At 45.5% G+C, this 13,144-nt stretch overlaps 1 protein-coding gene across 1 annotated transcript; it reads right to left on the reverse strand.

The window, feature by feature from the left end:
• Nucleotides 1-599: 599 nt before the first annotated feature.
• On the reverse strand, nucleotides 600-11,780 carry foxk2b (forkhead box K2b). Its single transcript, XM_086132321.1, has 9 exons — nucleotides 11,302-11,780; nucleotides 8,537-8,731; nucleotides 8,218-8,371; nucleotides 7,617-7,763; nucleotides 7,347-7,540; nucleotides 5,577-5,779; nucleotides 5,232-5,477; nucleotides 3,776-3,946; nucleotides 600-3,686 (listed from the first exon to the last, which is right to left on the reverse strand). The coding sequence occupies exons 1-9, from the start codon at nucleotides 11,589-11,591 to the stop codon at nucleotides 3,508-3,510; spliced, it is 1,779 nt and encodes a 592-aa protein (XP_085988447.1). The 5' UTR covers nucleotides 11,592-11,780; the 3' UTR covers nucleotides 600-3,507.
• Between the last annotated feature and the right edge of the window lie 1,364 nt (nucleotides 11,781-13,144).

The following is a 13,144-nucleotide window of genomic DNA, read 5'->3' on the forward strand; positions in this document are numbered from 1 at the left end:
GCATCTTGAAAGGTAGCGCACAAAGTGCACGATTTGAAATGTCACGTGATTTTCAGGGGATAAAAATTGAGGGCAACTGGTGAAGTGGTCCGTTTTTTGGGTGGACGATTACCAGTGTTTGGAATCATTCAAGCAAGCGGTACAAAAGGATTTGGAGCGTTGGCCTCCACGTTTTGTTCAAGTCTTTGGCGCCCTCTTGTGGCCAAATGAGGTCGGGACGGAACCCATCCGGTTACGTAACGGGGACAAACGCTCATCCGCCGTTTCACGATATTAAAGGAAATTAAGACCATTAAAAATGATCCACAATCTGATTTAAAAAGTTAGAAAAAATCAGTAGTTTCCTTAAATCGAACACAAATGTAATTTACAGAATGAAAATGCAACAACACATTTTTTTCATAAAAAATATAGTTGTTCAAAATGTAATTACTTTTGAACATTCCTTAGTTTTGCATTTGTAAAGTATTTCAGCTGTATAAAAATATGCGTAAAAATGTCATTTTTTTTAGCGACATACTCCTAAAATGTAAATTTTTTCATGTTTAATTCCTCCCATCAAGTCCAGTTGGTTGAGATGTGAAAAAAGGACAAAGAAGTGATGACAAAGACTTTAAATTAATTTATTAAAAAAAAAAAAAGAAAAAAAGCATTTTCTCCACTGAGGCTGAACAAGCATTTTTCTTCCTTTATGGCGTTTACAATCAGAAACCCGCAGGTGGGGGGCTGACTCAAATTCTGATGCAAACGTTGGGGGTTCCTTTGTTTTTTTTTCTGCCAGCCAGAGGGAGACAAAACATGAAAAAAAGGAGATGACAATGTAATCAAAACAAACAAGAAAAAAAAAAGAGGACAAACAATGAATCAAGTGCGGGTGTGTGGGTTTTCTTTTCTTTTTCTCTCTTGCTCTCATGCAGGATTGGTCTTTCTTCAAGTCTTCCAGTGTGGCCAAGGTGTCACAAAATTCCAGACAGGAAGCTTCCGAAAAGCCACTTTGCCACTTGTTCCAGCTACACGTCCATGTACTAGTAGGCTCTTAGTACAACTTGGAAATGGTGAACTGTTGAGTACTAACATTTGATGTCATAAGTAGCACACAGTTAATAGTGCACATTTTTTCTTTACAGACAACATGGAAGTTGTCCTACTAGTGAGGAAAAAGTGCCTACTAGTACAAGTAGATTTCCTTGCAATCCAGTGTAAGGTAGTACCAGTAGACCAAAAGTGGCACTAGTAGTGGGGGGCGGGGGGACCCCGTTGGTCTTCTGCTATGAAGGACAAAGAGTGTACTAATAAATGGATCTTATATATCAAGAATATTGAAGCTGTTTCATCTTTCTAGATCTCGATCAGTCTGATGAAGAGATGCACGAGTAGTGGAAAATTGTTAGTACAGTGGGGGAATTTTCCCATTTTCCTCCACAAAAACAAATGTGTTAGTTTAACACATTTTAATCGAGTGCAACCAAAAATTAAGTCTTTTTTTTTTTCGGTGCAAGTCAATTTTTCGATTAGTGCATCCTAGTTCGACTAGTGTGCCTAATTCTCTTACTAGTGCAGAGTGTACTAGTACGTGGACCTGATGGAGCGCAAGAACATGGAATAAATGGTCAAAAAGGCTTGCCACGGGGGTTTAGGTCTGGTTTCCCGGTCTTTCAACAAGCTCGTTGCCTTCATTTTTGGAAGTGAAAATAAAGAAACAAAGAAAAAAAAGTCCTCCGCTCCACACGACGGCGCTGTTGCGGGATAGGAAGTTGCGAGTTGAGCGGCTAGCTGCCAAGTATGGAGGAATCCGTTTTTGTAAGATGGCCGCCACCCAGCCGGCCTGGATGACAAAGTTCAAGTGGTGGAGAGGGGGGGGGGGGGGATTTGAGGTGGTGGTGGTGGTGGGAGGGACTCCGTTCTGCTGAGGTAGATGCGACAGAGGGGTGGCGCTAAAGGCGGATGTAAGGCGGTCGTGTTTGGCCTGTCCATTCAACACCGTTCTTTTTTTCTCCTTTTCACTCTTCGCTTCTCTTTTGGCACCTCAGGCGAGACAAGCAGGGTTGCGAAATTCCCAGAATTGTTTTTTAACAGGAAGTGAAATTTCCAAGGATGTCCACTTGTAAGCGTTTCTGTGACTCCTCCAGTCGGAACCCGCTGACGACACGCCAAGCTCTTTGGCAGTCTCAGAACATCCTGTTTGAAGTGTCGCCACGGTAACCGGAAGTTTTTTAAGGGGAGCTGCCAATGAGGTTTTCCTATCGTGTCGTCAGCAACAGAGAGACTGGAAGTGTCACACACAAAGGCATTCAAGTGGACGTCTATCGGAAATGGACCGGTCCATTTCAGGAACAAAACAGCTGTTGTGAACTCAGAATAGCTGCAAAAGCTCAAATGAAGTCGATCCGGGACCGTGATCCACTACATTTTCGCTGTTGCCATTTCGTACATTCTTTGAGGGAACCTTATTCCCAGAAGCCCTTGCATATTTGCTTTTTTTCGTCATCCCCCCCCCCCCCCCCCCCCGTCCCCCCTTTGCATGTCAATTGTAATGAATGTCAATTATTGGAGAACATTTGCTCTCCGCAAGGCAAGGGTCCACAGTCCTGCTGCCTTTTTGGTTCATCCTAAATTTCAAATTTTTAGTTGGTTGTGTAACTCAGGGAAAATTTATTCTGAGCGTAGTTCAGACTACAACAAGTATGGTGGTACCATATCTTATCCGACCACTTTTTCCACTTACGAGCTGTCACATGGCGGATTTTTTAAATTAAAATTTCAAAAAGTGACCCTCCAAATTTCTCTGAATTGTTTTCCAATTCAATTTCCAAACAAATGTAAAAGTGTTGTTTTAGCACCATCTCGGTGCAACACAACTATGTTGAAGTGAGTTGAAGGGCTCCACTTCGTGCCTCTATAGGCGAGTATCTCGATTTTTTAGGGGGTGAATGACTCATCGGTTTTGAAAATGGTTACAGCAGGGCTTGCTTACTATCTTGCTTGCTTACGTAAGCAAGAGAGCGATGGATCTTGAACGGGTATGTGACAAAACAAAATGTTTATATTTATGCTTGAATGCGATAGCTTACCAATGAAACGATCCGTCAACTCTCAGTTAATTCCCGTGAAAACTTCTCAATTCAGAATATTTCCCAAAACTGCCAAGATGAACTTCCCATGGAAACGTCCCCAAACTTTCCACAAATTAACAACAACAAAAACAAACTTTACGGAAATGTACTGAAAAGTGTCCGGATTTTATCGAAAATTTCCCAGAAACGTTAAACAAAATGTACCCAGAAGAGTTGCAGAAATGTACCCGGAATTTTTTCTTTTTAGGCATGACTGGAACTTCTCAGAAACATAACTGAAATTTCCCGGAAATTTTCCGAAACTCTACCTGAAATTTCCTCCTTTTTTTGGGGAGCCCTCGAGACAAGTAAAAGAAAGGACAGGTGAGGGCGGTGATGGTGGACGCTCCCTCGGTGCTGGGTTGGGGGGTGTGGCATGGATCCGTTAAGGAGCTTAGTTGTTTCCGTTGTCCGCCGGCCTGGCCTCATCCTCCGTTTTGGCCCGTTTGGCGTCGGGCGGCGCACCGCCGCCGCCCGCCTGCTGGTCGCTGCTCTGCCGCTTGATGGTGGGCAGCGACGCCGAGGCGGAGGCGTGGTCAGCGAGCAGGTGAAGCGGGTTCGCCACGGACGGACCTGAGGGGCGACAGACCGATTGTTTCAGGAACGTCGAGCGTCGTTTATCGTGGGAGGCGCTGTGTAGGTAGATGCGCGCGTGTTCTGACCGCTGCTCTGTATGGCGGTGGTGATGCTGTGGTTTCCGTTCTGCGTGATCGTCTTAACTGGCAGCTGGTGTTGACCCAGGATGGCGACGGTCTGCACGGGCCCGGACGCCGCCGAAGTCTGGATGATGCGACCCACCGCGCCCGTGACACTGGGCACCGCCTCCACTTTTACTGAGGGAACACGGAAACACACACGTTTTAAAAAGGGGGGCGCTGTTGATTTGGTCACAGAACACCAAAGTTGAAGAGCTGACACGTGACTAAAATTCTGTTGCAATAGTTGAAGCGTTGAAATGTTGAACGTGAGACTGGTTGGAATAGTTTGAATTGTGCAATGGTTTGAATTTGAGAATTTTACTCTGAAAAGCTGGAATGTGGCGAAGGAGGGAATTATCAGAACGTGGAGCAGAACCTTCTGAGTTTGGAATAGGAAAGATGGGGATTTTTTTTTAGCTCATCCATTCCCAGCATCAAGTTACTTTTTAACATTTTTTTTAAACAATCCACCTGTTTAGTGCCATCCATGCGTTAACTCGCATACGGGGTATTTTTTGAATGCATTTGAATTAGGAGGCCCTCATACGATTGCCCACTCAGTATCAATCTTAAAGGATTGTCATGAGGTGCAATCGCCAACCCATGTCGCGGCAAGTTTATTTCAACCATCATACACCACGAGATCTAAGAACACAGACAAGAATAAAATGTAAATAAATAAATATTAATAAAAAATAAATAATAAAATATAAAAGAGAAAGAAAGAAAAAACATGTCTCGATTAAAAACGAAAGTGCATAAGTAAAGCTTTATAGAATGATTAAAAAGGAGCTAACGGCAAACCTTTATCCATAGTCAGCGACTTCAGATTTGTGTGCGTCAGATCGGAATGATCTCGCAAAAATCAGACAACAGAGTTGAAGGAAGCAACTTTACTTTTCATCAACTACTGTATATGCGACAGATAAACAATAGTCGCAAATATTTGTACCGGAAAGCTTCACGTTCATTTGGATGCCACCATGCTGTGCCCGGCTGGCACGGAATGGTGGTTAGAACTTGGTCCTTAGAAGTAAGGACCAGCCGCCACTGGCAGCGACTCGACTGGGCTTGCTCGATTTTGGGGAATGAGCGTGAAAACTGAGGGTTCGAAACTTACAGCGTTAATTTTGTGGACGAAAAATTTTCATCATTCATTTCATCACAAATATTTTTTTTTTTTCCGGACGAAAAAATATACATGTACGTCATTCCTTGATGTGATAATGAGAACGATTCGAGAGTCAGAGTGCGAGATAATATCCATAGCTGGTAGAAAGTGACGAGAGGATTTGTGGGCCGTTTCACGTTCCACGATAGCGGGGGGGGGGGGGGGGGGGGGGGGAAGGACTAAGTGGAAAGAATGTGCAACAGTCACGCGCGGGAAGAATTCTACCGTTTTGACACCACACTGACCCACCTTTGCTATCAGCTCGCTCTCCGTTCTCCTGCATCTGCAGTTCGCTCTTGCTGATGACGACGGCGGCGGCCGGCTGCGTGATGACGGCGGGGATTTGCTGCAGCACGTGGACCGTCTGGACTGTCTGGACAGGCTGGGAGGAGCTGGTGCTGACCGGCGACGCCATGGTGTAGGTGACCGGCTTGATGCTTTGAGGTAGCTGACCCTGCAGCGCGATCAGCACCGGCTGGTTGCCGACTGGAGAGCCTGGAACGGCGTCGGATTACATACCGCCCCCATCCATCAATTGTACCTATCCGCCATCGAGCGACAGCCACAATTGGGAGGACAAAGCTGAAAACCAACCTGGTGTGTTCTGTGCAAAGTGAGCTTCTTGGATGACGGCCAGTTTGGGTTGGACCACTGCGGTGGGGGCGGCGGGGGCTACGGAGGAGGTGTCTATCTCCATGGGGACCGGGGAACCCTCTCGGGACAAGCTGTCAGGGGTCTGCACGCCGCTGGAGTGAGCCGACAGCACCCCCGAATGGTTGGGGGAAGCTGGGGCGCTCCTGCGGGGACAAGGAACATCCACCAAACGTTCCAAGACATGTCACATATTCTTCAATACACTTCCGGTATCCTTCTACAGCAGGGGTGCCCATTACGCCGATCGCAATCGACAAGTAGATCGCCGACTGGGGTGTTGAGGGGAAAATAAACAAACAACCATTTGTGTGTCTTTGTGCATGTTAGTACCGTATTGGCCCGAATATAAGACGACCCCCTCTTTTTCAAGACTCAAGTTTGAAAAAAGACTTTTTGAACACCAAATTTGCTTTCAAAACTTAGCTTGTAGCAGACGTGTGCACATTTTCAGCATGACGTCTCTGAAAGGACACTTTGATCCTCTCCTCTTTCATCTATAACTGCTTCAGACAACAAAGTGTATGCAGAAAAGTGGTGAATATTGCACGACTGTCTGTGTCCTATGTGTTGTGTTATTTTGACTTCAAAATGGCGCCGCGAGAGTGGCTGCTTTTCCAGCAGCTCCTATATTTTGTTGTTCTACTTCTTCCTTTCATAACTTTGCTGCTGTGAATTGGGAATTTCTCCATTGCGAGACTAAGAAAGGTTTTCTTATCTTATTTTCTTAAATTAATTAATACGGAAAATAAACAAAATGATTATAACAATATATTTGAGAGAAAAAGCATGTTATTTTGCCTCATTCAAATCTAAAGTGCAATCACATTCATCACTGAATGGCTTCTGGTTTTTGAAATGTAAATGACATCATAACTTCTCCTCAGCTGCCGGTTCACCTGGCCGATCTTCGGCCCACTTTTCTCCAGATTGCCGCCACATTTCTCCATTTTCTGTTATCTCTTCTATCATTTTCTTCTCTTTTCATTCTTACCGCTATTTTTATTTTTATTCTTCGTGGCAGGAGTTCACTTTGGCCTGGCGAGCATTCGCTTCAATGATATCTGGCGCCATCTAGGGTCGTGAAGGGGTATAATGTCTAGACCCCAAATATAAGACAACCCCCACCTTTTCAGTCTTATTTCAATGCAAAAAACACCATCTTATATTCGGGCCAAGACGGTAATATATATTTTTGGTGTTAATGTACACTGCACCCTAATCATCCTATCAGTCTCATTTTCACAAAAAAGTATTTAAAAAAATCAAATAAAGCAGATAAATCTTTGACCTGCGTCACCGGAAGTCGTTAGCCCTCAGCAGTCTGCAATTGCAGCTTGTGATCGGAGCTGTTGTGCCATATCTTTTATTGTTATCATTATTCTCAATCAGAGTTTGTTTCGTGTACAATTCACTGAGGGCACGGGAATGGGAATCTAGAAGGCCGACGGAAGCACTTTAAAACACGGTACGTGTGAGCTACGAAGGTTAATAGGCTGCAAATGTGTGTCGCATGCCTCCGTGTCAGGATATTGCTCATCATGTCGTGCGTGTGTATGTGCGTGCGCGGCAACGGGGTCGATCGCGGGAGGTTGCTTGATCGAAAAGTCGATCTTCGGTTCAAAACGTTTGGGCACCCCTGTTGTGCACCCGATTGGCGTTTCTTGAGCCACTTCAGCCGTCGTCGTGTGATGATGTGAGCGCCGGGCTCACCTGGAGGAGAGGGGCCCGTGCGGCGTCCTGAAGCAGGGGACGCCGCGGGGCCGTCGTTTCCTGAAGGCCTGGTCAATGAGCTTGCCCTCGGACGACGGGTCTATCCTCCAGAAGGAACCTTTGCCGGGCTCCTCCTGCGAGCGCGCCACCTTGATGAAGTAGCGGTTCAGCGACAGGTTGTGGCGGATGGAGTTCTGCGGCAGGAAGCAAACGAGGAATATGAGCGGGGCCCAGTCGCTCCCCGTCGCCGCGGGCGTCAATCAAACTGACCTGCCAGCCCTTGTCGGCGGTTCTGTAGTAGGGGTAGTTCTTGGTGATGTGATTGTAGATGCCGTTGAGCGTCAGCTGCTTGTCCGGGGCCAGCGTGATGGCCTGGACGATCAGCTGAGCGTACGAGTAAGGCGGCTTGGAGTCGTCCTGACCAAAAACAACCACTTCAACTTCAGCGACTATTCGCAGCCACAGTCGGGTCAGCTTCATTCATTTCGGCTTCTCAAAACTTTGGAATAAGCCTGGCCGACCGCTCAATAATTCTGTCGATATTGCACGGCTTGTCGTTCGCCGACAAAAAAAAAAAAAAAATCATTTCAAACACATCTTTCCAATATCACCCTTAAATATAAATGGATAGGAGATGATTAAAAACATTTTTAACAACATTTCCTTGACATCAATTCCCACTTTTTTATTTGTCAGGGCTTCGGAGCCATTTTGTGGCACAAAAACGCACAAATAAGGATATATTAAAAAATAAATAAAATAGAGGATAGATTCCACAGGAAACAAACCACCAAATGGCAGATTTGTGAAAGCGTGAATTTGAATCATTTCACCGCACTTGTTTTCCACGCGGTGCACTTGGGACTCTCACCTTGGGACTGTCTTCGCCCGAAGCGTCCTTGTCGTTTTCAGGCTGGGAGTTCTCGTTGAGCAGCTGCAGCTCGGCCGAGCTCACCATGCGGCCCCCCATGCGGTACCCCGACGAGCCGCCCCCCCGAGGGCTGGACGGGCACGAGTTGGCGGCGCTTAAGACCGAGATGGCACAAGAGATACGACGACACATCGGCGTCAAGGTCAGATCGGACATTTCAAGGACCGGCCGTTCGGCGGCGCTTTAAACAGCTGTCGAGGTGACATGATGCGATGCGACAGACGTGTCAGCGGTTGCGACGGGGCTCGGCGCAGGTTACCTGATGGTTCCGGTGGGCGAGGGGAGCGGACTCATGAGGTGGGCGAGGTTGTCGGGAATGTTGATGGTGAGCGGCGCAAAGTGAGGCTGCGCCGGTTTGATGGGAGACTCGGGGGCATCGCGTCTCGTTTTCCTGCCGCTGGACAAAGCCGTGAAGGTGATCTTGATGTTGGTGCTGGGGAACCTGAACGTGCACCTGAATGGGTGGAAAAGGAACACATTTTTTTTCAATTATTCCATCAATTTAAAAAAAAAAAGAGGGAATTAGCAATGCTAATCCCAACACAAAATATGCATGTGAGGTACAGGTTTTATTGATGTCTGCTTCCTCACATACGTGCGATTTTGAACATACGTGGCATTAAAAGGGCGAGGCCTCACCTAGTGAGTGACGTGTGCGCCATTAGATTATAGTTGACGACCGTAAGCGGAGGTTGCTCACCTTTGAGCACCACGACACTCACTCGTGCCGCGAGGCCAAATTCAATTCGCGAAGAGGTGTTAATGTTACCTTGTGTCAATTATGTCAGCCAGTCAACATCTTTTACGTGTAAAACGATCCTGAATTTTGAACGCAGTCTTTGACACGCCTTTCCTCCTGGAACGGCGCCAGCACGGCAACTTGTTTCTACACGGAGCGCCGCACGGCTCTCTGCAGCAACATGAGGCCGCGTGGAAAGACCTCAATGTTGAAGATTCCGAGGCGGACGTTGTGCGCCAACTTTTACCTGTCGTCTAATCATTCCAAAAAGAGTTACACCACAAATTCTGCGTTTCTGGAAAGCAATCGCACCTCACCGGTGACTCCATGCCAACACAAAGGAGGAGCATGTGTCACAAATTATTCACGGCAATATTTGTTCAAAGCTATTTTTTTAAAGCGCCAAGTGCTTACATTTCTCTCAAGGAAAAAAAACAACCTTGAGGTATTTTTATTTGATCGAAGGTGCAGTGTTCTCATTTGTCTATGGTGGGGAGGTTTGGTATTTACTCTCCTTTTTTTTTTTAAAATGAGAGTTGTGATGACATCACCCTCAAATAACAAGACGGAAGACACGTCCGCGTGTCCTAAGAATCCTCAAATACCAAACACGGGTCCCTTCATCTGCACAGGGCCAACCAAGGACAAGACCCCCCCCCTTTTTTTTTTACTTTTCAAATGTAGAATTGTTGCAAATGCTCCGTTTACATCTCCAACTTTTGGCGTTCGCGTCGGCCCGATGGTGGAATGTCAACAAACGAGGGCGGGAGAGGGAGTAAGGCGGGAATGTGCGTTGGGCAGTTTTCATGCAGCCAAATTGAAAACTCTGGCCCGATTTCTTACAACAAAATGTGACCTTTTCACCATGTTTGGAAAAAAATGGAAACACATTTTCCACACGACTGGATTGAGGATGCTCATTAACACAAATGGAGTCTTGGCACAAAATGATCCCTTCCAGTTAACACGAACAAACAAACAACACACTGAAATAGTTTCAAAGGATTGCAAAAGGTTTCCTAAGAAAATATTGCTTCATGTGTCAGTCGCAATCTTAATCTGAACAGTACTCCAGGCATTTATTTGGGGGGGTAACTAAAACGAACAAGATTCTAGCAGATGTTTGATGACGAAATATAAAATACAAGGAGAACAAAAGGCACCCCTCATTCTAAAAAAATGTTTCTGTTCATGTTTCCATGAAACATGTCACCAAAACAGTCAATATGACTTTTACTAAACCGACTTAGTTGTGTTATTGTCTGTGGATCTACAGCCTACATCCAAGTAAGAGTTCTCAAGGGCAAACCAGGAAAATGGCATTGATTTGGGGCACGTTTTATATTTTGCACAATGACTCACAAGAATTTCAAATTCATCGTAATCGAGAAACTAACCGGGCTAGTGACAAAAGCTTGCTTGCTTGTTTGCATTATCAGGAGACCCCAACGACCAGAAATGTAATTCTTTGCGTGTTTCAACATACGGCTGCTCAAGCTGATTTGGACGTAATGTTGAAGACTTTTGTTAGGAAACATCCACCTTCGGCGGGAATTTAGAGCTCAACGTAATCTCGAAGCGAAAGAGGCCAAAGAAGCGGTGACAAAAGCTGCTTCGTCTGCTTTGCAAAGTGAATAGAATAATAATACGAATAGAATAATAATAATAACAATAATAAAAGAACAACACAAGCCGGTGGCTAATCCCAGCAAAAGGGGTTCTGAAAATGGCTGGCCCGGAGTTAAAAGCGTCAAATGTGCTATCTTAATAAATACTTGCTCTTATAGTAGAGAGGTCAAAAAAGGAATGTGTATGCGTGCGCGTGAGTGAGAGCGCGCTTGCGCGCGACCTGGGGCGGAGACGCTTTGGGTTTGTTTACGTCCAGCGGCTCCATTCGCAATACACACCAGCACCCAGCTAATGCTATGCGCAGGCTAGCACTCTGGTCGACACGTCTGCCTCAATAAGGCCAACACGTCTTTCCGAAATATCATCTTTAGTGGATTAATAGGCACCCGTGAGTCAACATTAGGCCGCGTGAGCTAGGCCGGGCTAGCTCAGCAGCAGCTACGGGCTAACGTGGCTAACAAGAATGTCAACAAAGACGATGGAGGAAGGAGAAGCGTAACGGCTAACAAGCTAAAACACGTGCTGCCCCCCCCCACCCAAGAAAAAATGAAATAAAAGAGAAAAGCCCCACATTGCGAAGCCTGATTCTTTAGTTTCACGTGCCCAACCAACTTAAAGACCCATCGTTCCAGGCGGGGGGGTTCGCAAGTACTCACATCGGCGGCAGCTGCAGCGGAGCGGCACCCCGGCGGAGGAACACCCCGTCTACGAAGACCCCGTTTTTGCCCAGGCAGCGCAGGTAGAAGTCTCCTCCTCCGCTTTCGTCGCTGGTCGTGAAGATCTCCAGGTGCCGCCGTGAGATGAAGCTCGAGTGACCCATACTGACGTCCACGGAGCCCTGCGACGAGTTGCGGCCGATGCTCACCGAGCGCTTCTTCATCACGTATTCGAACTCGCGGCCCTCGAGCCGCGCCACCGGCCCGGATGAGCCGCTCACCGCAGCCATGGTTAACGCGAGGGGCGGCTCGATGAACACGACACGAGTTACGTGGTGGAGGCCGAAACCGAGTCACCTACAAGCGGGGCATCGAATTTAGAAGCGCGATTTGGTGGGGAACGAACATGCGAGGCCGGGCACAGCGGCTCCGACCCACCGCCGAGAGAAAGGCCAGCGCCGAGACGCGCTACCTAACCAGGGAGGGGTGGGTGCTGAATCCGGGTAGCTTGACGGCACCGCTGGCCAATCGCGTGCTCGGACATTGATGCAGTGCCGAGAAATCGACCAATCGGAGGAGAGGAGTAATCCGAGGACATATTCAAGATCGGTTGAAGGGCACTCTGCACATATGGGAGGACGGAGGAATGGCGAAATACCAACCCGAAAACGCTTCAAAAACAAAACTAAAACATCAAAATATAAAAACGACAGTATCCACATGTCTGTGCCGGCATCAGCAGTTTATTATAGCAGGGGGATTATCAATGTAACAAAGAGAGTTCCTTAAATGAAGGAGATGTTTCTGCTAGCTGTACTCGAATTATATATTTATTTAGTATTTATTTTTCTGAGGAACTTTTATCCATACAAACGAGCAATGGTGGAAAGTAACCAGAGACAAACAATTTGTCACAGTTTGTTTTTTCCAATATCTATTTTATACCAATTTATTTCTTGACGACTTTTACTTTTACTCCTTTCTACGCATCTTTGAGTATTACAACAAGTGCTATACAGTACATATTGACAATACATTTTTAATGTTACATTAATGTTTCTGTTAATAAAGCAAACTTATTTGTGTGAAATATATCCTCAGAAAAATTATTTTTTCAATGCAAAAATGGATGGCTGTCAGTATCTGTCAATGCAGAAAATTGGCTGGTAACCTCCAATAGCCACTAGAGAGCACCACACACTCTCTTCATGCTATTTGGGGTGACGTCATGATGCCAGTTGTACGACTTTTTACCAGCGGGGAAGAAAAACATTATTTCCTCCTAAGCATTTTTTTTTCATATTCATCTTCTTCTACTCTCGTCAAAATGATTTTATGTCCTGTTTTTATATAATATCTCGTTGACTAATTTTTACATTGTATTTTCTTATTGTCTGTACAGTGTCCTTGGGTGGCATGAAAGGCGCTTTTAAATAAAATGCATTATTATTATTAAAATGTTTTTTAAATCAGTAATTCTCTGAAAGTGCCCATAAGAATAATAACTTGAGTTGTAATATTTTATTGTAATTATATAATTTTAAAATATAAAAAATACAAGTAAAAAAATAAAATTTCTACTTAATTTGAATACATTTTGAATTTAAAAAAATAATTTGTATACACACACTATCTATCTATCTATCTAATCAATTTGTCTATGACAGCGTGGAATTGAATGTGGCCAAAGCTTAAGCACATTTGCCGTGAAGTCATATTCCCATTATTTCACACTACCTACTGGTCTCGTCCAGGCTGTAAAAGTAAATCATCAGCGACCTCTGGGTGATCTTTCACCGGCTGTTGTCGCTGCCTTAAAAGCAGACAATGACCTCGCCTCTGT

This window comes from Hippocampus guttulatus, chromosome 16, assembly GCF_054856545.1.
Source record: "Hippocampus guttulatus isolate MCC_2025c chromosome 16, RoL_Hgut_1.0, whole genome shotgun sequence".
NCBI lineage: Eukaryota > Metazoa > Chordata > Actinopteri > Syngnathiformes > Syngnathidae > Hippocampus > Hippocampus guttulatus.